The 25,794-nt window shown below is 35.5% G+C and overlaps 2 protein-coding genes and 1 pseudogene across 2 annotated transcripts; all 3 read left to right on the forward strand.

Moving 5' to 3' along the window:
• The first annotated feature begins 916 nt into the window (after window positions 1-916).
• Window positions 917-7,530, forward strand: LOC141835574 (serine/threonine-protein kinase TIO-like). The gene is made up of 11 exons (XM_074722967.1): window positions 917-934; window positions 1,274-1,440; window positions 2,136-2,307; window positions 2,502-2,600; window positions 2,675-3,205; window positions 3,660-4,796; window positions 4,875-5,111; window positions 5,458-5,601; window positions 5,698-5,778; window positions 6,798-6,986; window positions 7,112-7,530. Exons 1-11 carry the CDS (start codon window positions 917-919, stop codon window positions 7,355-7,357), a joined length of 3,021 nt encoding a protein of 1,006 aa, XP_074579068.1. The 3' UTR covers window positions 7,358-7,530.
• Window positions 7,531-12,636: 5,106 nt separating this feature from the next.
• Window positions 12,637-16,839, forward strand: LOC141836393 (G-type lectin S-receptor-like serine/threonine-protein kinase SD1-1; annotated as a pseudogene).
• Window positions 16,840-20,946: 4,107 nt separating this feature from the next.
• LOC141836229 (receptor-like serine/threonine-protein kinase SD1-7) lies at window positions 20,947-24,183 on the forward strand. Its single transcript, XM_074723671.1, has 8 exons — window positions 20,947-22,132; window positions 22,214-22,363; window positions 22,450-22,545; window positions 22,728-22,846; window positions 22,933-23,143; window positions 23,231-23,471; window positions 23,674-23,824; window positions 23,907-24,183. Exons 1-8 carry the CDS (start codon window positions 20,947-20,949, stop codon window positions 24,180-24,182), a joined length of 2,430 nt encoding a protein of 809 aa, XP_074579772.1. The 3' UTR covers window position 24,183.
• Window positions 24,184-25,794: the final 1,611 nt, after the last annotated feature.

Here is a 25,794-nt window from a genome sequence, read left to right on the forward strand (position 1 = left end):
AAGAAGGGAATTTGTTATTGCCCAGGGCCTACTTGGTCACTAGGATAGTGTTGACTAGGTGCAATGCCACAATTCCATCTTGTCCGGTGGGCCCATTGATGCAAATAAGCACGATGACTTAGACCACAACATAGATGCTCCACGTTAGGGCTTTGAAATGCTATATTGGGATGGGTGAATTAAAGCAACGTTAGCGAACAAGAAGAGAGCCCATATAATTGAGATGTTGCTACCAGTGAGTAGGAAGGTCAATAAGATGCCATCCTCCAATGAGCATGCATGCTAGTTGTGAAGGACCACTTCAGTGCAACATGGACCACATACCAATGCGGGTTACGACACCACTAATGGTCCAGTAGTAAGATCTGTAAGAAAATCTTAGCATCTCTAGGAGTGGTTGTAGGTCGTATGATGGAGACTCTAAATATTTGGACGGCGCCTCTGTTGCCATGGCATAGAGACTTCCACACACTATTTGCATTTAATATTTCGTTGCTTTGTTAAAAGTAGGTCAAGGCTTATTTTTCACCAAGATCCTTCCTTGTATTCCTTGTATTTGATACTTCATGCCACATATCAATCTACAACAAAACAAGCCGCACAACCCAATTATATAGGTTGTCCTCGCTACATATCAGTCTGTAATATTTTAATAAATTGTGCTCCGCTAACTCAGAAATTCAAAAAAAAGTTGTAGCACATATTTTATTACCTGGTTTTATTACTGCTGCAATGTGTGTTTTTAGTTTAAGCATAATGGGCCTCAACTGATGGACACTTAGTGTTGAGATTTTGCTATTAGGTTTGTCTATCATCCTTTTATTTAATAGACAAAGATGCATAATTTTCATCGTCATTATAGACCAGAGAAGCATATTAGGATTGTTATCCAAATAAGGAAAAGTTTGACAGATACATGGCTACCATTGGTACAGTACTCCTTAAGGGAAGCGTCTTTTTAGAATTGATAGAGTAAGCATAAGTGAGATTAGGATTCAAATGAATATATTAAAAATCACCTAAAAGTTTTACTCTGACTTGATTTTGTGGATCATTTGAATGATTTTTAGGGTAATAAATCTTTTTCTCATAACTTATTTTGCAGAACTGATCAAGGACAAAGGGGTGGAATTTAGTTTTTCAGATTCTGTTCCTGAACTATTTGGATGATTCTGTCAATTTGAAAGTCTGATATACTGTATCATATATTCTTTGGTGTTTCTGTACTAGTATAGTTTCTACTATAGAATAAGTATTTCTTATGTGACCTCAGAAATCCCACATTTTCCGCTTGCTTTCAGACAACCAAATTTTGGATGCTCTGGAAAAAGGTTCACGGACAGTAAAAGGTGCAAGTAATATCAGTCATGATATTGAAGTTTTATCAGTCGTTTTACATCCTCTGCAAACTTGGTCCAAGCGATCACCTAGTTCCCTCAGGTAGCCCAGTCTTTGATGAATTTGCATTTGATGTATGCTGGTTCTCTTTGAACAAAAATATTAATTTCCGTTTCTTTCAAACATCATGTTTTCCATTAATATTAAGGTCTTTCTGACCTAGAAAATAATTTTATAAGGCTACAGAGCTAACTTTGATGAAGTTTAGTCAAATCTATAAATATCCGAAATGCTATTAACAAGGTTAGACATGTCCTTTGCATGAACTCGGCTCTTTGTTAAACAGTCTCAATCAAAAGGTTTTTCTCATGTCAACACTCTTTGGTTAACTTTCTTCTCCATAACTGAGACCATATTATCTGTTCTTTTATGCCTTGATCCTGCATTTTATGTTTGGTTCTAAGGCATGATATGGTTTTCAAGAGTAAGCTCGTTTTACAAAAAAAATGCAATTTTTGAACCAAAGAATCATGGCCATTTGCAGTGTATTAAAGCTCTGTTATGTCCTTCATTATTACAACTTATGATTTGATCAAACTTATCATGTTTTTAGCACCTTTCTTAGTCTAGACATGGTAGTAGTTCAGTTAATTGTAAGCATGGTAATAGTTCAGTAAATTGTAAGATAGAAATACTCTAATTATTTCATAGCATTCTTTATAGTCACAATTCAACATTCTTTATAATCATAATTCTTGTTCTAATCAAACCTTTTGTGCCTTTTATTAAATTTCTAGGGATCTTAATATCGACAATGTGAGCCAGTCATTCAGAATTCTGACAAATCTAATTGCTTCTGGAACACTTCAACTGGGTACATCTTCTGACATCCTAATATGTGTGCTTCTTGAATTCACTGCTGCCCTCATTGAAGTGAAGATTGGGGATGCTCAAGGCATATGCATTAAGGTCTTTCTGAACCTTGATAAGACATTTTTTCCTGATTAATTATAAACTGAGTGTGAGTTTATGACAGACACAAAATTCATGTTCTATGGTTAAATAATATTTCTGTTTTTGTCCATGCAGTTCATCGCCATCAACAATTATTTCAATGTACACTGATCTTTTGGACTAAATTTTTGTATTTGATGATTCTGCAGAGCCTTTCTATTTTGAAGAAGTTATTGGAAGTTACTGGTAGTGGACGTCATGATTCTTTTTGTAAGCATGGGAGTGCTCTAGTGTATCTTTACTCTCAGGTGACTTCTGTTTGTCCTGCAAAACTTATTCACTGGTTTTTGATTGAGAATATCATCCTATAACTCTGCTGCAGATGCTAGCTTTAACTACTGATACATCTGGTAGGATCCACTATGAAACTACTGCATGCATTGCGATTATGCTGTACCGTGCTACTAGTGAGCTAAAACAATCAACATCATATGAAAGCACAAAGCCAATGGAAAGGTTTCTGCTCCAGATGGTTGATTGTACTAGTGAATCTTCAGTTTTCCAGCTTTTGCTTGAATGCTTAACTATTTCTGGAACAAGTCTCATGTCAGGATCTTCCAATATGGTTCCAGCTGCATGCGAAGCATGCAAGGCCATTTGGTGTCTGATTAATGCAGTGGAAATAATTTTTGCAAAAGAACAAACATATGCTTTCCCGTTGGTCTATTCACGTAGGCAACTTTCATTGCAGCCTGATATTATGGAATATGAGCAATCCCTGAAACTCCATAAGGAACCAGTTAAAGTTATTACAAGACTTGTGAAACTATTTGTTGAATCAAAAACAATTCAAGTTGCCATGTATTACTCTTTTCACACTGGGTTGGAGTCTGCATTGTCTGCCACTCTTCAGGTATATTATCTCTCCTTTTCGAGGGAAAAAATAAATCTGTTTTCTTTTCACTGAAGGGCTTCAATCAGTATGTTTCTTTTATCTTATTTGCACCATGATAGCACTGTTTGGGATTGGCTATATTATGCATTCAGTATTTTCTTTTTTTAACCGGAGAGAGGTTCACTTGAAGAATTCATATGATAACTGATTCCATGCTAACTAAATGTTTCTAAATGTCCTAGATTGATTGGATAACCTAATATAGATATAAATGACTTTTCTATTTCTATAATCAATTCCTTAACAACCCTCGTTGCTTTAATATGAGTCAGTGCCACATTATGTGTTAGGAATCACACTTCAAATGGCGTGACATTGAAATCAGGAACTTGTTATTTTAGCAAATTGAATCATTGATGTTTGGATCTGATTTTTAATATGCATCTGGCTTATCAGAGCTTTTATTTTTCAGCTTATGTCAAGGATCTGTCTTCTGAGCCCTTCTGCATGCACTGTGCTCTGTGGTTTGTTGGATCCATCAGATATTGTTGCTGAAACAGATGTGGCAACTGATGGAACTATTGTATCTGATATTTTTTCTGTACTATCCTTGAGTGCTTCTTATCTAAACAAGGATTCAGGAGAGAAGAGTACTCCAAAATGTAAGCTGTCAAATCCTCGTGGTTTGGTTGTACATTGTTGCATTACTTTGGCAACAATTGCTGATCGATTAAGATCAGTCGGAAAGTGTTCTTCGTCATACATTCTTTCTAGTTCTCAGAAAAAGCAGCGCTCATGTCTTTCAGTTCTTGCACATCTTTCCTTGATGGATGATTCTATGGCAAGTTCCATTCAACCTCACTGTGCATCAGCCATGCTAGCTTTATCATCAATTTTATCTCTTGATATTGGCTCATGTGGGAACTCTATCTCTGAAAATACACTTGCTATATTGCCATCTATGGCAACACTACGTAACCTACTAAAGCTTCGCTGTTCTAATGAAATTGAAACAAAGTCTAATGACTTGGTCTTGAGGTACGTAGAATCCAATGATGGTTGTCTTGGTTTGTTGAAAATGAGGCTTTTATGGGGTGGTCCTCTATCTGTTCAACAAGCATGTTCTAATGGAATACCTCAGCTTCTCATTAGTTTGTTAGCAGATGGGATTGTAGAAGATCCCGCCAATGGAAAAGATTGCAAAATTGTTAGATTAGGGCTGTCTCCTGCTGGACTACTTTGGGCACTTTCTTCCTTGTGTAGCTGTCTCACTGGTGGAGTGCTTCATGAGATCTTTTTCAAAAAAGAGCATGTGAAGCTAATAACTGACTTATTGTCGGATCAACACTTGATTTCACTGACCATTTGGGAAGGTCATGCTAGCGGCCATCCTGGAAATAGAGATTTAGTGAATGCAATTGTTGATATTCTGGCATTTCCCTTTGTTGCAGTACAGAGTGCCCCCAACATGCCATCAACATCAGCTTCGATTAACAGTGGCTTCCTCTTAAATACTGGCTTACCTGGTGGCAGAGTTGCTATTGAAAATAAAGAATTAGTCAAAGCTATTGGAAACAATATGCCTTACTATATTCAAATTCTTTCAGAGGTAAAATTACAAGGATTCTGTTGCTCTATCATGCTGTTTGCGCTTTAGAACTGGCGTCTTTGTTTTTTTCACTTGCAGGTCAATTTTCCTGGTCGTATACTTTGCAGCTTGGACTATCTTGACTTGGAAGATGTGTCGAGGCCTATTGCTATGGTTGCAAAAATGGTTGGATATCGACCTTTAGCACTGCAACTTGTTAAGGAAGGTCTTTTATCTCCAAACAGAGTACAAAAGCTGTTGGGCGGCCAATCAATCCCTAAAGATGCTATGCTGGATTTTCTAATGATTATTTCTGACCTTGCCCGGATGTCAAAGGTACCGTAGTGTTGACATTGCCTGCAAAGAAAACATTACTTGGTGATCTTAATTTATACGAGCAAGGTTAAGTAGATTTATTCTAGAATACTTTGGTTATAACATTTTCTTCTGTTGATTATGAAGGAATCATTATTGGGTGATCTCAATTTATATGAGCATGATTAAGTAGATTTATTCTAGTATACTTTGGTTATAACATTTTCTTCTGTTGATTATGTGTAAGAGATTCGAACTTTCCTCTATGATAATTGAGGTTGTATTATACAATGTATTCAGTGGGACCTGGTTTTATATCTTATTATTGTTACTTTATCATTTTTATCTTGAAAATCCTTTCGCGCAGGACTTTTATGAAGCCATTGACCAAGCTGGTATGTTGCAATTTCTCAAGGACTTTCTTAATAGTGATTCTGCTGATGTGCGTGCAAAAGCTTGCAGTGCCATTGGTAATATGTGTCGGCACAGTTCCTACTTCTACAAGTCACTTGTAAGATATATATGATTACGTTCATATTCCATCACTTTCTCCCTATAAGTTTGCTAATTATATAACCCTTGATATATATATATATTTTTGCTGCAGGCAAATCATAAGGTCATTGATATTTTGATTGACAGGTGTGCTGACCCAGACAGACGTACTAGGAAATTTGCTTGTTTTGCTGTAAGTAGCTAGTAAAACTTGCCATGCTGTTTCTTGTATTTATAGAATTTTCTTTACAATAGTTGAGATAAAATGAAGGAAGTGGGACATTAATTTGGGCTCGCAAGAGGGGCTTATTGTGTTTTATTGAAGCTGAGGTATCATATTTGTGCTAAGCTTGATGCATAAAATAGACAAAAAAAGAGGTCAAAGTGCTTTTGTACGAAAGGAAGAGGGTGGCTGGTGGAGCAATAGAAGAGGGGGTGGGAGGGATTAAATTGGAAGGAGAAGAAGGGATTGTGGGTTACCAGGAACCTCAACCGTGTTGAACTCTAGCAGTATTAGTGTGTGGATTTAAACCTGGTTGAGTTGATAAATTAAGAGAAACAGGACTATATTTTTGTGAGGATCCTGTTGGAGCTTGGTGGCCAACATTGTTCACATAATTGAGTACATTTGCAAACCATTGGGTGAGCTTATACGAAGGAGGCACCCTTCCCCTAAGCGGATAGTCGATTTAGAATGGGACTCTGCTTTGCTGAACGAGTGAATTGAGTGCAATGAATTTGTTTCAAAGCTAGATGCATTGCTGAGCCATGTTGGATGAACCATCTCCACCCCATCACATTGGTGGACTTAGGTTTGGGATTCAGGGATTGTTGGTAGTTTATACCATGCCACACATGAAGATGCCGATAGTTCCTGCATCACTTAGTCATGATGAGTGTGGGAGAGAATTGTTGGTGGGTAAGCACTATTACCCACATTCAGTCTCGTATCACATGGTCATGCAGAGGTCCTTGCTGTGCTTATATGGAGGAGGCATCTGGTTAGTTATTCTGTTATATAGAGGTCCTTCACATTATAGTTATCTGATATCTAAAATGGATATCAAAACTAAGGAAATCATTTGGTCATGGATAACTTCCATGATTCATCATTCGTCAATATACCAAACATGTCCATTCATTATGTTTTTTTTTCCCCCGAAATTGTAACTTGTGTTTTTGTCATTCTATGCTCAATTCTTCTATGATCAGGTTGGGAATGCTGCATACCACAATGATGATCTGTATGAAGAGCTCCGAAGATGCATACCTCAACTAACAATGCTTCTACTCGCAGCCGAAGAAGATAAAACCAAACTGAATGCTGCTGGTGCACTTAGCAATCTCGTTCGAAATTCAAGTGCTCTATGTGAAGATATTGTTTCTAAGGGTGCCATGCAGGTTTGTTAACAATACAATTGCACGTTGAACTCAGGATCTAGCATACATCCCACTAAGTTGCTCATAGTATGTATTGTCTATATATACATTCTTATCACGGTTTTAAATTTTCTTTGTTTTGCCAGGCGTTGTTGGAGATGGTCTCTAACTATTCGCAGAATGCATTGAGCCCGAGTCGAGGAAGAACTCAAAATGAATCTCCCCTTAAGATCGTTCTATTTGCTTTGCGTAAGATGTGTGACCATGCTGTTTGCAGATCCTTCCTTCGATCTTCTGCATTATTTCCCCTTTTTTCTCAGCTGAAGAGGTCACCGGATCAAACCATTGTGGAATATGCATCAGTTATAGCAAGCAGAGCTACTCAAGTTTGAGTATTAGTGAGTCGTATCCGTGAGTATTAGTTTGTATGTAATATGAACTCAACTGCCTTTGATAAGCTTGAACAAAGTAACTACGAACCGGATTCTGTTAAGATTTAAAGAATAGCGAAGGGAACCGTGATTAATTCTGTTCAAACCCGGTGAGAAATTATTCAAAAAACTGTTATGAGATCCATAAAATCCACATGGATAGATAAATAAGAAAAACATATTTTGATATTATTACAAGTGAAATAAGCTTGTAATAAGACACCAAGAGCTTGAACGTAAGCTTGCAAAACAAGAGCCCCTAATCACCAGCAACTTCCAAGGAAGAACTTCTTATCCACTTGTACTACCAATAGAAGTTATTATCTCTTTAATATGCAAATAAAAGTACAATAAAAATTAAATAGATAAAATATTCACAGAGACATTGAAGGAGCAAAGTAAAAAAGCATAAAAAAATTCTGTAATTTTCTCGTCTATAATTTTTTACTCCTCTATAGCCTCAAGATACACACAAACTGTATTGAGCTCTGAAATGATTACCTCTTCATGAAACAGTAAAGAAAAGCAGTATCAAGTGGGGTGGAGTGGAGCAAGTCCTCTTCATCATTTACTCGACAATAATTGTGGGGGCCCAGTGGGTCCGGATAACCTTTTGATGCTTCTACCGTTCGAGACAAAAAAGATATATCTTGTGCCCCTCAAAAGGAAGAAGGTGGACGAGCTATTCCAGCCGGAACAAAGCTGAAACAAAAACAAAAAAAATTGGGCACAGTTTGCTCTCACCCCAGCCCTCACACCGCTGTCCATTCAACTCATCTACCTGCAACGTGCCTCTGAGTTACAGTATGATGGTAAAATACGAGATGGATTTTCTAAGTAGTAAAGATTCAAAATTTATGTAGAGTGTATTATGTTCGGATACCATTAAAATTTTATACTGAAAATATATATATAAAAAAGATGATGAGATTATAAGATGGAGATATCTATATTGATACGAGACCTTTTGGATAAAGTTCAAAAATAAAATCATGAGAGCGTAGATCCAAAATGGATACTATCATATCATTTTGGAGATATATCTAGATTTCATCAGATCTAACAGTATATCAGAGTATGTCCATGTGATGGGGGCTCCTAGTAAGAGGTCCGTTGGGACTGTTAAAAGGACGAATCTGTTAGGATCCGAATCTGTAAGGAGTCTGTTGGAACCATTAAGGAACCATTAAAGGGACTCCTAGTGGTCTTTTGTTTAAGGGGTAGATTGTTGTTATACAATCAAAGTTCTATATTAGAAATACATGAAAATGAAAAAAAAAATCCTGGATTATAAGATGAAAATATCAAGATCTTTTGGATAAAATTTAAAAATAAAATTATAAAAACGTGAATCTAAAGTGAATAATATCCCACTGTTTTGAAGATATATGAGGCGGAGCTAGGATATTGTTTAATGCAAACGCGGTTGTTCATGCTAACAGTGTGGTAGTGACATGGCAATCTCACGAACGGTTGCTACCCCACCAAACAATGACGTGGCTGCATACAGCAGTGGCACGGTGCTGTCTTTGCAAGCGGCCGCGTCGTTGCCTGGCGAGGCAGCGGTCACGTTGCTATGTATTTGGTGGGGCAATGACAACTCAGGAGGCTACCACGTCGTCGTCTCGTAGCACAAGTGACTGCGTTGTCATCGTGCATCTTTTTTACTGAACAAGAAAAAAAATTAGAATTACTTTTGAGTAGAATTCCTTGCTTGTTGTGCGAAGGGGGTGTTGTGCGTTGCTTGCTGCCTTGCTACGGAGAGGAAAGGAGACGTGAGGGGTGTTTGTTGCAGAGAGGGAAGGAAACAGTTCAGACAAAGGGCGTTGCTTGTTAACTTTCTACAGAGAGAGAAAGAATTCGGAGACAGAGGATTACTTGCTACGGAGAGAGAAGGAGATGGTCCAGACGAATGGTGTTGCTTGTTGGCTTGTTGCAGAGAGGAAATGTTGGAAGGAGACGAAGCTGAATTGCCTGCTGCGAAGACGAAAAGGAGATTAATAGTTTAGGTCTCAAGGTAAATGTTCCTGTTGAGATCCTGCTTCTGGACCAAGCAGCTAACTTCTACTATGTAAAGTTATATATATATATATAACTGAGTCTTGATTGAACTGGCAATATTATGTTTCAAGTTTATGCCTATTTATGTAAAGTTTAACTGAATGTTTAGCTTCAGGTTTATCCTAATCTGTATTTGATCTAGTTTATAGAGTGATTCGTAGTTAAAAGGCCAGAAGAAACTATTATGCTTGCTTAAACTAATTGTGGATCAAGGAAAAAAAAACAAATGTGAGCATCCAGATACCTAGATTGCCTCACAATCCAGCACAAAGACACATCAGATAGCTAAGGAGTCGACAAATGATATCCTTAATGTTAAGGAATCAATCAATAAGAAGGAATAACCCTATTTTATAGATGATCCCCACCTCAAAGGCAGGATATTTGCATTTTGATTTCAACAGCGTCATCTCTGCAGGAGGAGAAGCCACTTTGAAAGGCTATCAGTGAAGTGATAAGCTGCCTTTGATTGAGTAATGCACTTGATTAATCATGATCAAGAATACTAATTTTGCATATAGGTATAGAATTTCTATCTTTTGTTTAAATTTCTGATAACCGGATCGTGTTGAATGATCAAGAGAACCCCATAAGCTTAGTATTAGGCAACAACAAAATCTCATAAGTCATGTTTTTGATTGGGTTGTACAAGAAATCAAGGAAATGTTCTTTTACTTTCTTGTTGTTATGGCAGATAGGTATAGAATGCAAAGTCATGTTTGGCATACAAAATTTATTTAAAACAACCAATAAAGATACACTCATAAGTCACAAATCTATGGTGAAATTCATCAGTAGGCCAGTAGAAAAAAACAGAGCACACACTTCAATGTAGCAGAAACAAAATAAAAAGGAAATAATTAAACATCAAAACAGATTACTGCAAGAGAAAAGATCGTCCCGAATATCTGGCCTCTTTGGCATTCTTTCAAGTAGATTTCTTCTTGTCGTTGGACGTAATTAATATGAGATCAATCCAGTTGCAGTTGATTCGAGTTTGATCTATTAATTAACTCCATTTCCGATTAGTGGAATGCATGAATAATGCCTCAGATTAGCTCCATTTCCAACTAGTGGAATGCATCGAAAAATACCTCCAGATTAAGATTGATCTCATATTACGATTTCAGATTTATTTTAGTAAATGATGAACATTTTTTATAGAATTAAATTAATCATTCTCAAAATTAATCGGTTTTGAAAATTGAATACACGATGTTAAATTTAAAAAATACATAAATAGATTAACCTTTTTAGGGTTGCCATTGTTAATGACTTTATCAGTTGAAAAATCTCTTTAAATATAACAGAAATTGTCACCTAATTAATTAATATTATCAATTGTATTGTTAATTTAGTATGGTCGCCCGTTAAGTCACGCTCTTTGAAAATGTTTTATAGTAAATTTTTAAAGCTTTTAGAACTCTTTAAAGAGATGACAAAGAATCGAGAGGTCGGGGAGCGGGCCAATTCACAAGAAAATATAATTATTTCATTTCATTTCATCTATTGATAATTTTATAGAGTGACGATCGAGTCGTCAAAAAGATGAAAAGATTTTTATTTGAAGAAAAAGTGTGTTTTTCTCCATAAAAATATGCTAGTTAAACCAGTTAATTATTCTTGGGTTACATGCATGGAATCAGTCGTTGACTCCATGACGTTTTCTAATCGGAGGTCAACCAACCGTTGAATTAGTGAGCCAGTACGAAGTTTCCAAATTAACCACCCAAACAATTTTTTGAACCTTTCAAACACGGACAAATTCGTTGACTAGACTCCATTCTCTAGAAAAAAAATTGTAATGGAATAAGTTAGATACATAGGAATGTAATGGAATTTTGACGATGACGAAGAAACAATTAGTTGGGTAAATCCACATAACTCAATTGTGTGATTGTGGTGTACGTTCGCCCATATGACTCCAAAGGAATATTAGGACAAAAATCAATTGTTTTTTTTTTTTTTGCTTCTAGAGAGAAATAAATTTGGGTGCTATAAACTAGACCTAATTAATTTGAATGTGCGCAAGGAAATGTAAGTTAGGTCAATAAGGCAAAATTTATATGTTGACCTAGCTAAGTTGGAGAAGAGTTGCAACTCTCCATAAAAATAAGGTAGGCCAAGATAATTAGAGATTTTGAATTTCTGGTTCTGTAATTGATCAGTGATTTATTTCTTTAGTAGTAATATTATTTTCGTTGCACATTGACATTATTGTAGATTATTTTAGTGGTGTCAAAAACTGATCCTCACTTATTAACATCATCACTATCTCTGTTAATGTTGATTTATCTTCATAATTATAATAGTAACACTATTTTTGTTGCATGGTGATGTTATTATAGGTTGTTTAAGTGGTGTCAAAAGTTAATTCTCATTCGTTAATATCATCACCACCTCTGTTAATGTTGGTTTGTCTTTATAATTATCTTATACACATAAAACTCAGTCAGATGTAATAAAGGATTTTTACAATAGGATATGAATGATCTAGTGCATCATTAAAAATCTCTAAAGACCTATCTTTCTTTCAAAATTTATGTCTAAAAATAAGAAAGGATCAAATTTTGAATTCCAATTAACATGTAAAAAAAAAACTTCATCAGTTAAGTAGGTATTCTGATGTCTTGTGGTTGCATTTTTCAAAGCTTCATCACCTTCAAAGTCTCAACTGGTCAGGTTCAGTGAGGAGGCGGCTCTGTTGAGAGACCTGTTCCTATTGGCAACCCAAACTACTATGCGTATACCAAATTCCTAAATATCCATTCTCTGAATCTCTATCACTTTTTGTACCAAACGAAAAGGTGAAACAGTAGTACATAATACGTAAATAATGAACCCTAGTTATATATAAATAAATAAAATATGTTTCGAAAGTATTTTGACAGTGACTCCAGTGTTGTTAATTTTCAAACCGGTCGTTGTCAAATTGTTGACTTGCATACCCACAATTATTTTCCAACACAGACAAGTCAATTGACTAGACTTACATCAAATTTTGAAATTTAAGACGTAAAATTAAGACTTTTAATTTAACTTATTAGGACTAATTGTAGTAACTCTAAAAGGCAATACAGCATATTAAAGAAGGTAAAAGGCAATACAGCATATTAAATTGCAGGTGGAAGCAGCGCAGAATCATTAAGAGCTTAATTAATTAAGCTTCAACTGGGCAGATGCATCTCTTTCTTTATCGGTTCATGGAAACAGTAGTAGCAGTAACGCTCTTCGTCCAGCTCGGCCACTCCTCATCTTCTGGTACGTTTAAGAAAGAATTAATCATATATATCCTAGTTCAGTAGTATTTGTGAATTTTATTAGTTTATCACATTTAATTTTATATCCTAGTTCAGTATTTGTGAATTAATCATATATTTTGGACTTCGCCAAAGATGCATCCCTTTTGTTTTTTAAATCCTCTCTTTTACTCGATCGACTTGCTTCATTTCATCCAGTATTATATATTGCTTAATTAAATCGGCAGTGGAATAGCAAGGTTTTTTGGGTTGAAAGTATTCGACAGTTGGATAAAATAAAAATTAATAAAATTGAGCAAAATAAATAATTTAAACCTTTAATATCATTTATATAATTTTAGTTACAATATTTAATGATCTCACAAGGTTGAAAATCAATAAAAATGAATATGTTTGGGATATTAAGAGTGCAACGGTGCTTATTTAAAATAAATTAAAAACCTCTAACATCAGATACTCCTTATTAATAGACGTTATTCCAATATTCGATTAAAAATCTTTAAATATTTTTATGTGAAAGGTATTTATAACTCGGGAATATTATGTGTTTATTTATCAAAACTCAAGACAATAATAAAAATATTCGATATAAATTTAAGATATTTAGATCAAATATTTTTGGACAATATTATTGCTCAAAAGTATACAAAATAATGAAATTTAGAGAAAACTATTAGTTTGTCTCAGAACTGTAAAGGGCAAAATAAAAGAAACTGAATTTAAAATATAATAATATTTATTTGATATAAATTTAGAATTTTTATGATCGTTAAATAAGAGAGTGTTTCTGAATCAATTTTCAACTAGTCGATCGGTGGACAGTTGGTTTGGACGGGCAATTTAAATAGAGCAAAGCAGCAGATGGTAAATATTTCCTTAGATATTTATTTATTTATTTATTGATGATCGATGATACAGGGGATACAATGAACCAGAACAGCTCACTTGTGAATAACCAGACATTGATATCCATAGGAGACTTATTCCAGATGGGTTTCTTCAGTCTTGATAATAGTTCAGCTAACGGGTACCTAGGAATCTGGTACTACAATGTAACACCGCAAGAAGGCACTGTAGTATGGATCGCCAATCGGAACAGGTCTGTCAACACATCCATGGCATCCTTCAATCTCACTTCCGAAGGAAATCTAATCTTGTTTGAGGAAGACAGAATAGTTTGGTCGACGGAAACGAGATACACAGGACTACTCAATTCTGCACGCTTGCAGCTTTTAGATTCTGGAAACCTCATTCTGAACGACAGCAGCAACTCGATTCTATGGCAGAGCTTCGAGGACTCCAACGACAGCGACACGTATCTCCCTGGCATGAAGCTCGGATTTGACAACCGGACCAACACTTCATGGCGGCAAGTGTCGTGGAGAAACTCCACGGATCCTTCTCCGGGAGACTACACCCGGATGATTCCTGCTCTGCCCATACTGGATGTGGTCACGTTGAAGGGATCCGCCAAATACCGTCGCAGCGGCCCATTGAACGGATATGGGTTCCTCGGTCAGGTGGCCAACTCAGTAGCTTTAACGTTTGTGTCCAACTGCAGAATGAGACCTACTTTGTGCATAATTACGTGGCTTCGCCGACGCCGGTGCTGTCGCGGTGGGTGTTTTGGGCCAACGGAACTTTCCAGCGTTGGAGTCTTGACAGGGGTGGCGAGGGAGAGTGGCAACTTCTTTGGTCGGTTCCGGTGGATGACTGCGATACGTACAATCGCTGTGGCCGCAACAGCGTGTGCGCCAGGATCTACTACACCGTCAACTGCAATTGCTTGGACGGGTTCATAAATACTACAGAGAACGGAAGGAATGCCGGATGCGAGAGGGAGAAGCCTTTGAATTGCTCGTCGAACAACCAGTTTTCCAAGGTGCAGAACGTGAAGGTGCCCGACACTGAGAACGCTACGTCACGAGGAAACATGAGTCTCGATGGCTGCAAGAATTTGTGCTTGAAGGATTGCTCCTGCGTGGCGTATGCGGTGATCAATGGGTCTTATGGATGCATAACTTGGCCTGGTGATCTGTTGGATCTCAGAAACTTCGTCGGTGGAGGAGATGATTTATTCGTTCGGCTTGCAGGAGAATTGGATCACCCAAGTACGAATTAATCAAACATCTATCTTTTTTTCACTAATTTATCCATTAACTCCTTTATTCTCTTTGTATCTCCTTTTCATGTTTGCTTAGGAAAAAACAGCACTGGGAGAAGAATTCTATTTATTGTCATGCCTATTGCTGCAGCACTATTATTCCTTTGTGTCATTTTTATTTACTGTCGAAGAACAAAAGCAACTACGCGAAGACGGAAACGTCTACATGCAGAAACATTCAGTATGGCTACTGAACTATTATTATATGATTTTTTGTACATATATGTCTGCTTATTCTTTACTACGAAAAATATTTTTTGAACAGATGATAAAGATCAAGATGAAATAAGAGGTGCAGAATCTCTATTGTTTGATCTGGAGGCTATTAGGATAGCTACGGACAACTTCTCTGAAAGAAACAAGCTAGGAGAAGGAGGATTTGGGGCTGTTTATAAGGTCGATCCTTAGATTTGAAGAATGCTTTATATAACTGTGGATGATTCTTCGACTTGATACATGAGTAATAATTATGGTGACACTTGAAAACAGGGAACAATGGAAAACGGAGAGCATGTAGCAGTAAAAAGACTCTCAACAAGCTCAGGACAAGGACTAGATGAGTTAAAAAATGAAGTGTTTCTGGTTGCCAAACTTCGACACAGAAACCTTGTGAAGCTGTTGGGCTGTTGCTTAGAATCAGAGGAGAAACTACTCGTTTATAGTTACCTTGCTAATACAAGTCTTGACAAGTTTTTGTTTGGTATAGTTTCAATCTCCCTTTTGCATGACAACATCCTCAATCCATGGAATTGATTATCTAGTAGTTTGCTAATCTAATGCAGTACTTAATAGCGTACTTGTTCAATTCCATTCTCGAATATATGTTCTAAGATTGGTTGTGTATAAGATTGATTACATGAATAGTTTTGTCCTCTATTGCACACACCATGATCGGCAAAATTAGTAACCAAATATTACATATGGATGGTGCAGATAATTCAAAGAGAAAGCAGTTGGATTGGCCAAGAAGGTTTAAGATCATTGAGGGCATAAGTCGAGGACTTCTTTATCTTCATGAAGATTCGCCATTGAAGATCATTCATCGGGACTTAAAAGCCAGTAACATCTTGTTAGATGCAAACATGGATCCCAAAATTTCAGATTTTGGTCTTGCAAAGCTTTTTGGTGCAAATGAAACCCAAGGAAACACTAAAAGAATTGCCGGAACATTGTAAGTAAACACTCTATTTATCATTGTTGACCAAATTTAACACTTCAAATGAACAGAAAGTTTCAAAGAATAGAGAAAGTCTAAATGTGTTTTTCTTATTAATGGCAGTGGATATATGGCACCGGAATATGTCATTCATGGGCTCTTCTCAGTTAAATCAGATGTGTATAGCTATGGTGTGTTAGTCTTGGAGATCCTAATTGGTCGGAAGAATAGTGATTACCGAGAGTCCGAATATCCAATTGAACTCGTTACTCATGTAAGTATTAATCCGACCTTTGATTGAGTGATAGGAATTTGATACTCAATTTATTCAAATGAATTAAAGTTCTTAACTACACATGCTATCATCTCACTTTAGGTGGTCTGGCGCCATTGGACCCAAGGAAGTGCCCTGCAAGTGATTGATCAAGATCTAGTTGAACAATGTCAAGTTCAACAAATATTAAGGTGCATACATATAGGGTTACTATGCGTGCAAGAAGATCCAATTCAAAGACCCACCATGGCCAATGTTGTGCTTATGCTCAACAGCCACTTTGTCGGCCTTCCCACTCCTTCAGCACCAGCATTCCTCAGTGACCATAATACCACCAGTGAATCAAATGGTGTTCCAAAACAAGAGAACTCCAGAGGAAGCAAGAGAATTCTAATGAAAATTTCTGAAAATAATGTTTCAATCTCTGCGTTGGAGCCTAGATAGTAGGAAAGTTTATATATATATATATAACTGAGTCTTGATTTAACTGCCAATTTTATGTTTCAAGTTTATGCCTATTTATGTAAAGTTTAACTGAATGTTTAGCTTCAGGTTCAGGTTTATCCTAATCTGTATTTGATCTAGTTTATATATAGAGTGATTGGTAGTTAAAAGGCCAGAAGAAACTATTATGCTTGCTTAAACTAATTGTGGATCAAGGGAAAAAAGCAAATGTGAGCATCCAAATGCCTAGACTGCATCACAATCCAGCACAAGGACACATCAGATAGCTAAGGAGTCGACAAAAGATATCCTTAATGTTCAGGAATCAATCAATAAGAAGGATTAACCCTATTTTATAGATGATCCCCACCTCAAAGGCAGGATATTTGTATTTTGATTTCAACAGCGTCATCTCTGCACAGGAGGAGAAGCCACTTTGAAAGGCTATCAGTGAAGTGACAAGCTGCCTTTGATTGAGTAATGCACTTGATTAATCATGATCAAGAATACTAATTTTGCAGATAGGTATAGAATTTCTGTCTTTTGTTTAAATTTCTGATAACCGGATCGTGTTGAATGATCAAGAGAACCCCATAAGCTTAGTATTAGGCAACAACAAAATCTCATAAGTCATGTTTTTGATTGGGTTGTACAAGAAATCAAGGAAATGTTCTTTTACTTTCTTGTTGTTTTGGCAGATAGGCATAGAATGCAAAGTCATGTTTGCATACAAAATTTTATTTAAAATAACCAATAAATATACACTCACTCATAAGTCACAAATCTATGGTGAAATTCATCAGTAGGCCAGTAGAAAAAAACAGAGCATACATTTCAATGTAGCAGAAACAAAATAAAAAGGAAATAATTAAACATCAAAACAGATTACGGCAAGAGAAAAGATCGTACCGAATAGCAGCAGCACGAACCTGGCCTCTTTGGCATTCCTTCAAGCAGATTTCTTCTTGTTGTTGGACTTGATAATCACGCACACGCACAAGAAACTGAGCAGCGCAACACCAGCAAATACAGGCAACAAGATGGAGTACTCCTGCGGGAGGAAATACTCGTGCAAGAAATGATCCTTAGCTTCTCGACGAACGGCTGTAGAAAAAATCACACCTTGTTTCTTCTTCTAGGGTTCGTAATTAAAATTAATTTCTCTAATAAGTAAATAGACAAGTCAATTACTTCGACTCAAGAACTATAAAGTAAAGTTAAGAGAGTTAATTATTCAGTTTATTGAAAAATAAAATCAAAAATTAATTTAGTTTGATTACTCTTTACCCAATTGATACGAATTTTCAATTGATCATACAATCAAATTTGGTTTTGATTTTCATTTGGCTCTCCAAGCAATTGTTGAATATTTACAAAAAAAATAATTAAAAAATTTAGTAAAAAAAAATGTATTCATATGAATATTATCATTATACTAAAAAAAAAAATCTAACCTTCCTAAAGTAACTTATCAAATTGAAATCATTAGTGGCAACCCAATCAAACTAATCTTCTATATCACTATTCAACTATTTAATTTATTCAACGAATTAATTATGGAAACCAATTTCAAGTATAATAAAAGGATAGCAATGTAAAAAAAAAATTACTGAGCCATAAGAAAATTTTGGTCTTCTCTATAATAATAATTTAGCCACGTATACATTTCTCTTTATTTTTTTAAATTTTTCATATTTATTTCTTTACAATTCTCCTTTAATTTTTTAATTTTAAAATAATAATTATTCTATTCGATTTCATGATACATTTAAGAAAGTAATTTTAAAATTAAATATTTAATGTCAACTTAAAAAATATTAGGCCAAAATAAATTAGCTCACTTATGTGGACCATTTTTTTTTTGTTTGCCTATTGCGCGGGGCACTTGTAATATGGAAAATGATTGTCCAAAAGGATTATTATTTGATGATTAAAAAAATAATAAATCTCAGTCAGTCTCATGGACTTAATCTCTGGGAGTGGCCGATCCGGCCCCACGGAAGTTTTCCACCGACCACCAGGGTAAATCGGGAAGCGCATACGGCGGGCAATACAGATGTCCAGCATCCTTTGATTGCGTTCCCCATTTGGAGGAAAATTCCTGCAAATACGCCGTAGCTGGGGATCGAACCGCGGGTCCCTGGATCACAACCCGAATGTCCTACCGTTGCACCATTACCCCGGGGACTATTATTTGATGACTAAGACTACTGCTTAGTGTCTGCTCCCTACTTTGGGTCCATAATAATTAAACACCGGCTCTATTCCAGACGATATATGCCCGACTTTAAAAACAAATAACAAAATAATATTAATTATTTTGCAAAAGAAATTAAGTTATTCTTAATTTTCAAGTGATCATATATAAACTCTTTGATTTTTGTGGTAGTTTGGCACAATGTCTATACAATTATCAAGGTGGACTCCCTTCCTAGTCAACTATATATCCTTTTAGGTACGGAAGGAAGGCATCCCTTTAGGTCAGTACCCTTTTAATTAGGTCATTTATAAAATTGAGATAAGGATTGAATCCTCACATCAATTATATTCATTTAAATCAAGCTACTCAAAATATGAAAACCTTACCTTAAATTTTCAAATATGAACAACTTTTAACACCTTCACAATTGAGAATATATATATATCTCTTTTTCAGTAGAATAAATTATGACATATCTTTTTTCAGTTGAATAAACGTATACACAATGTATAACATAATTAACAGATATTTTTATGGAAGATTCCATTGCTAACAATCTTTTTCAGTAATTATGAGTGACCCATGCAGTAGGCAACATAGATGTATACATAACAAATAGCCTTATGCATCAGGCAATTAGCCAAATAAACTATTGAACTGTGTTTTATGACATAGCCCATATATTTAGAGTCGTATCAAGTCAAACACAATAGAAAATGATAAACTAAATCGAACTTGTGTCATTAATTTCTGACTCAGGCACGTACAACCTATAATTAATTAAATAAAACCTCTAGCTAGACTTGTAAACTTCTCCATTCTAAACTCAATGATGAACCTAGCTAGCTCAGTTATATAAAGATAAATAAAATTGTAAAGTGTCTAGTTTAGATATTGTAGAACATAAGAGCTTTTTTTGTTTTTTTGCACATTTCTTAATATCATTAATGAAAGAAATCGACAGTGAATCCATGTTATCACAAACTGTTGACTTAAGTCAGCCATTCTTTAGTCTTCAAATTAATTACATAAACACAATTCTTTCAGTCTATTAATTATGTAACACAAACAAATCTATTGACTTGACTTGTAGCAACTTTAAAAGGCAATAGAACAGATAATTAGATTGGAAGTGGAAGCAGCCTAGCTAGCTAGAATCATATATTAAGAGCTTAAGCTTCAACTGGTCTGGGCAGATGCATCTCTTTCTTTCTCGGTTCCTGGAAACACTAGCAGTAACGCTCTTCCTTCTTATCCAGTTCTCATCTTCTGGTACGTACGTTAATTTAATAAATAAATTTCATTAGTCCAGAATCAAATTATAACACCATATATAGGATTTTATTAATTTATTAATTTTGATAATTTATCACAGCTTGCATTTACTTTTATTAAAGATTTCAAATATAATGCATTCAACTTTGGAATTGAATCAAGTGTATATTTGCTTTCTAAAATGCTTCTTCCCCTCGACCTTCTAATTCGTTTGATATTGTATCACTCAAATCGACTTCAACTAATAACGTAACTGTCAAAATCTTGTTGCTATAAAAGTATTAATTTTAGACAAACTAGCTCAGATAATATTAAAATTGTAATTAATATTGTAAGTTTGGTGTGATTTTTTGAAAAGTGCTATATCGTATATATACTTTACTTTTGGTCAAAAATATTTAATAATTTTATAAAATCTAAAATCAAATTCATAAGGGATTAAGAGTGCAACGATGCCCATTTAATATATATAAATCTGTCAAATATTTTTAGTCAAAAGTATTTAATGATTTGAAAAAATATATATATATATATATTTCAATCGGTTATATGTTATTTCAATTAATATATTAGAAGCAGTCAAGTATTTTTAATAAAAAATATTTAACAACTCTAGAAGAATTAATACTAAGAGATCGATCGAGGAATGAAATTTATTCGACACAAATTCAAGGTCTCTATACCAATTTAACAGTATGACTTGTGCAGAAGCTACAATGATTAAGAACATCTCACTTATAAATGGCCAGACCTTGACATCTACTACAGGAGGAGACTTGTTCCAACTGGGCTTCTTCAGTCTAGATAATAGTTCAGCTAACGGATACTTAGGAATCTGGTACTGCAATCTCACACCGCAAGAAGGTACTGTAGTATGGATCGCCAATAGGAACAAGTCTGTCAACACATCCATGGCATCCTTCAACCTCACTTCCGATGGAAATCTAATCTTATTTGAGGAAGACAAAATTGTTTGGTCGACGGGAACGAGATCAAAAGAACTCAATTCTGCACGCTTGCAGCTTTTAGAATCTGGAAACCTCGTGCTGAACGACAGCAACTCGATTCTATGGCAGAGCTTCGACCACCCAGGCGACAGCCAGACGTATCTCCCTGGCATGAAGCTCGGATTTGACTTCCGGACCAATACTTCAAAGCGGCAAGTGTCATGGAGGAGCCCCGAGGATCCTTCTCCAGGAGACTACGCCCACGTGGTTCTTCCTCTAGCTGTTCCGGATATCGTCATGCTGAAAGGATCCTCCAAAACCCATCGAAGCGGCCCATGGAACGGATATGGGTTCGTCGGCGATCCAATGATGGCGAGCAGACCCCAAGCGAACCCAATAAGTTTCACGTTTGTGTCCAACCAGAATGAGATCTACTTTACGACTAATTACAGGGCCTCGCCGACGCCGGTGCTGTCACGGACGGTGTTGTGCGCCAATGGAACCTTCCAGCGTTGGCGTCTAGACAGGGATGGCAAGGGAGAGTGGCAACTTCTCTGGAAGATTCCGGAGGATGACTGCGATATGTACAATCGCTGCGGCCGCAACAGCGTGTGCACCTGGAACTACTATACTGTCAACTGCGATTGCTTGGACGGGTTCATAAAAATTATGGAGAACGGAAGCGATGCCGGGTGCCAGAGGGAGAAGCCTTTGAATTGCTCGTCGAACAACCAGTTTTCCAAGGTGCAGAACGTGAAGGTGCCTGACACTGAGAACGCTACAGTTGGAGGAAACATGAATCCGGATGACTGCAAGAATTTGTGCTTGAATAATTGCTCCTGCGTGGCGTATGCGGTGATCAGTGGGTCTTATGGCTGCATAACTTGGCCTAGTGATCTGTTGGATCTCAGGACTTTTGGCAATGGAGGAGATGATTTATACGTTCGGCTCGCAGGTAATCTAATTAATTATCCACAGAACTGGATCACCAAATTAAGTAGGATTAATCAAACACCTGTCTTTTTTTTCCCTCCAGAATCATCCACAAAGAAGCACCGCTGGGCCGCTATAGCCATTCCGCTGTTACTCGGATTGTTTCTGCTATGTTGTGTTGGCGTGCTCGTGTGGAGGAAGAGAAACAGAGCGTCAACCAGATTGCTATTACAGTTGCCAAATGTAAAGGAAGGTATAATGAATCGGAATTTATCACTAACTTTTAGTTTTATTTGTTTGACAGTAATGTCGATCATGGTGTTCAATTCATTCTCCCAGGTGACTCGACGACTTATGATGATGTATCAGAGTCGAGGTCGATCACTATCGACTCTGAGGATTCTCGTCTGCATAATACTACTGATAGAGGAGTAGGTGAGTTCCTTCTCTCCTTCCTCACTGCTTGTTATTCATCACGTTCATTTATCAGCTTGTTATGATCAGACAACAAAGTTAATTTAGATGAAATCTACATATTTATTCATTTTTTAAAAAAAAAATCAAAGATCATGATGTAAGAATTATACTGATTAAGGGTGTGATGATATTTGTGCCAGGTATGCTTAACACATTGGGGTTACTACCTTCCTACGATTTGTGTACAATAAAAATTGCAACAAATAATTTCTCTGATGGAAACAAACTGGGAGAAGGTGGATTTGGTGTTGTTTACAAGGTAAGAAGACTTCCAGTATTCTAAAACAGGGTCAATCTTTTAAACCAACAAATATGAAATAAAAAAGTTTGTTTTAATTTTGTCAGGGGCAATTGGAAGATGGACAGAAGATTGCTGTCAAGAAATTATCAAGAAACTCCTCACAAGGCCCAAATGAATTCCAAAATGAACTCTCATTGATAGCCAAGTTACAACATAGAAATCTTGTTCGTCTTTTGGGTTGTTGTATCGAAGGCACCGAGAGACTTATCATTCTTGAATACATGGAAAACAAGAGCTTAGACACCTTCATTTATGGTAATTATGTTTTCCATAATAAGTTAATTCCATCACTTCATAAATGGTTAGACACTTATATATCTAATAGTATGAAAATGATTCCAGATAAAACGAAAAGTTCCTTGTTAAATTGGCAAAAACGCCTTGAGATCATAATTGGAATTGCTAGAGGACTTCTATACCTTCATCAAGACTCTATTTTGAGAGTTATTCATCGTGATCTTAAGCCAAGTAATATCCTTCTTGATAAGGATATGATTCCAAAGATTTCAGATTTTGGCATTGCAAGAATATTCGAAGGAGACAAAGCTCTTGAGGATGGAACCACTAGACCAATCGGAACATTGTAAGTTAATTCTTCAAGTTATGTTTACTGAATAAAAAAAAATAAAAGAGAAATAGTTCAAGAATAAACATTGTGTTATTTTATTATCATTTACTTTTTATCTTTCCTCTTCTTGCAATCAAATAAATTTAGTCTTCGTAAATTATAAATTATTGTTATTTTTTTAATATAGAAAAACTAACATTCAAATTCTCAAATACAGTGGATATATGGCTCCCGAGTACTTGTTATATGGACAATTCTCATTTAAATCAGATGTATTTAGTTTTGGTGTGATAGTACTAGAAATCCTGAGTGGCAAGAAGAATAGAACATTCGGTCAAACAAATTCCAATTTAAACCTCTTACAGCAAGTAAGTTTAACTTAAAAAGCATGCATACTTTTATCTTTCTAAATGGTATAGAATTCAAAATTTTATTTTTATATGATCACAGGCATATAAACTTTGGAAGGAAGGTAGATCCTTGGAGATTCTTGATGATGCAGTAAATTGTTCATATCCAACAATAGAAATCTTACGTTGCATTCGAATGGCTCTTTTGTGTGTACAAGATAACTATGAAGAGAGACCCACAATGACAGAGGTGGTGATGATGTTAGCAAGTGATGAGCAACTTCTAACTCCACTCAAGCAACCTACAATAACATCAACTTATAGCGAAGGAGATTGCTCTACCAAAGAAATGAGTATCACAATCACAGGTCGATGAATTGTGTGCCCTTCACTTATGTTAATATAATTTTATCATAAACTAATACTTTCATATTTTTATGTTTTAAGTCTAAATTATAATTAAATCATATTAAGTGATACAATTTCCAATTGGTTTCGTTTGGCTTTCCAAAGCAACTTAACATTAATTCCAGAAAAGGGAGGAATTGATGCTTTGTGGTAGGACGTGTTCTTGCAAATCTTTAAAGAGATAAAGAAGAAGAGCTGAAAGAAGAAAATTTAATAATTTGATCTAAAAGAGAGTTTCAAGAGGTGATAAAAGAAGAAGAGGAAGAAAATTTAATAATTTGATTTAAAAGAACTTTTGTAGAGGTAAATGATCCAAGGCTCCCTTGGAGTAATTAAGATTGAAAATGTCTCTCTATGAATACACGAGTTTTATATGAAATTAAGGTTTGAATAGAGAAATCTTGTTCGTCTTCTAGCTAGGCTCATTCATTGAAGGAGATGAGCAACTTATCATTCTTGAATTAATACGTTGAAAATAAATGGTCTGATATTGCCTCCATTTATATATAGTTCGACTACCTTCATAGATGTTTATATCTAATCACAATATATTCCTCTAATTATCAAGCAAAAACTAAAAGTTCATTGCTAAAAATTGGCAAAAGCATCTCAATATTATAGTTGGAATTACTCGAGGGCTTCGATATATCAGCATCAAATTTACTGTGATCTTGATACTCTTAAGGATATTTGAAGAGGAAGAAGCAACTCTTAAGAATGCAATAAGAATAGTTATAAGTCTTTTATATTGAGTAAATTATTGAGTTATTATGTTTTATGTTCAATATAGTTGTTCAAAAAAAAAAAACTCAACATTTTTGCATATGTACAAGATAACAGTAAAATATAATTAATAGGCCAATGATATAATAAAGGTAGTGATGATGTTGACAAATGAGGACCAATTCCTTGTTCAACCTTGTATATATTGCGTAATTAGTAGTGAAGGAGATTCAACTACCAGCCAAATGAGTTTAAGTAGGTTCATCAAATATGTGTATTATTCAGTTCACTGGGCCACTAGAAATTTTGGACATGTCACTTGTAATTAAGTATATACCATTTTATGACTAAACCAGTTTAATTAGCGTGTCTGTTTCCTACTTTGGGTCCATAATAATTAAACACCAGCTCCATTCCAGACAATGACAGACTTTAAAAACAAATAACAAAATAATATTATTTTGCAAAAGATAAAGTTGTTCTTTTCCAAGTGATAAACTCTTTGATTTTTTTGGTAGTTTGACACAATATATAGGTGTACAGTTATCAAAGTGGACTCCCTTCCTAGCTAGTCAACTATCCTTTTAGGTACTGAAGGAAGGCATCCCTTTAGGTCAACTATCCTTTTAGTGTAGGAACCTCTTTAGATAAATACATCTTAATAAATGTTCCTATTCACATAGACAATGATTCTCTAATTATTTTAAAATTTTATTTTTATGTGATTACAAACATATAAACTTTAGAAGGAAGATAAATCCAATAGAATTTTTGCATTGCATTCGAATGACTCTTTTGTGCGAACAAGATAACTATGAATACAAACCAACGATGACAAAAGTGGTTATAATATTAGC

The sequence above is a fragment of the Curcuma longa genome, chromosome 10 (genome assembly GCF_044706935.1).
Source record: "Curcuma longa cultivar G26 ecotype Majalengka, Jawa Barat chromosome 10, ITB_CL_G26_1.1, whole genome shotgun sequence".
Taxonomy (NCBI): Eukaryota; Viridiplantae; Streptophyta; class Magnoliopsida; order Zingiberales; family Zingiberaceae; genus Curcuma; species Curcuma longa.

Excerpts from the sequence above, each read along its gene's own strand:
- LOC141835574 (XM_074722967.1), top strand. Across the intron at positions 4,797-4,874 it reads ATATTCAAATTCTTTCAGAG|GTCAATTTTCCTGGTCGTAT; the intron begins GTAAAATTACAA and ends TTTCACTTGCAG. Across the intron at positions 6,987-7,111 it reads TTTCTAAGGGTGCCATGCAG|GCGTTGTTGGAGATGGTCTC; the intron begins GTTTGTTAACAA and ends TTGTTTTGCCAG.
- LOC141836229 (XM_074723671.1), top strand. The coding sequence starts at position 20,947 with ATGATTAAGAACATCTCACTTATAAATGGCCAGACCTTGACATCTACT. Across the intron at positions 22,364-22,449 it reads GTTGCCAAATGTAAAGGAAG|GTGACTCGACGACTTATGAT; the intron begins GTATAATGAATC and ends TCATTCTCCCAG. Across the intron at positions 23,825-23,906 it reads ATTTAAACCTCTTACAGCAA|GCATATAAACTTTGGAAGGA; the intron begins GTAAGTTTAACT and ends ATATGATCACAG.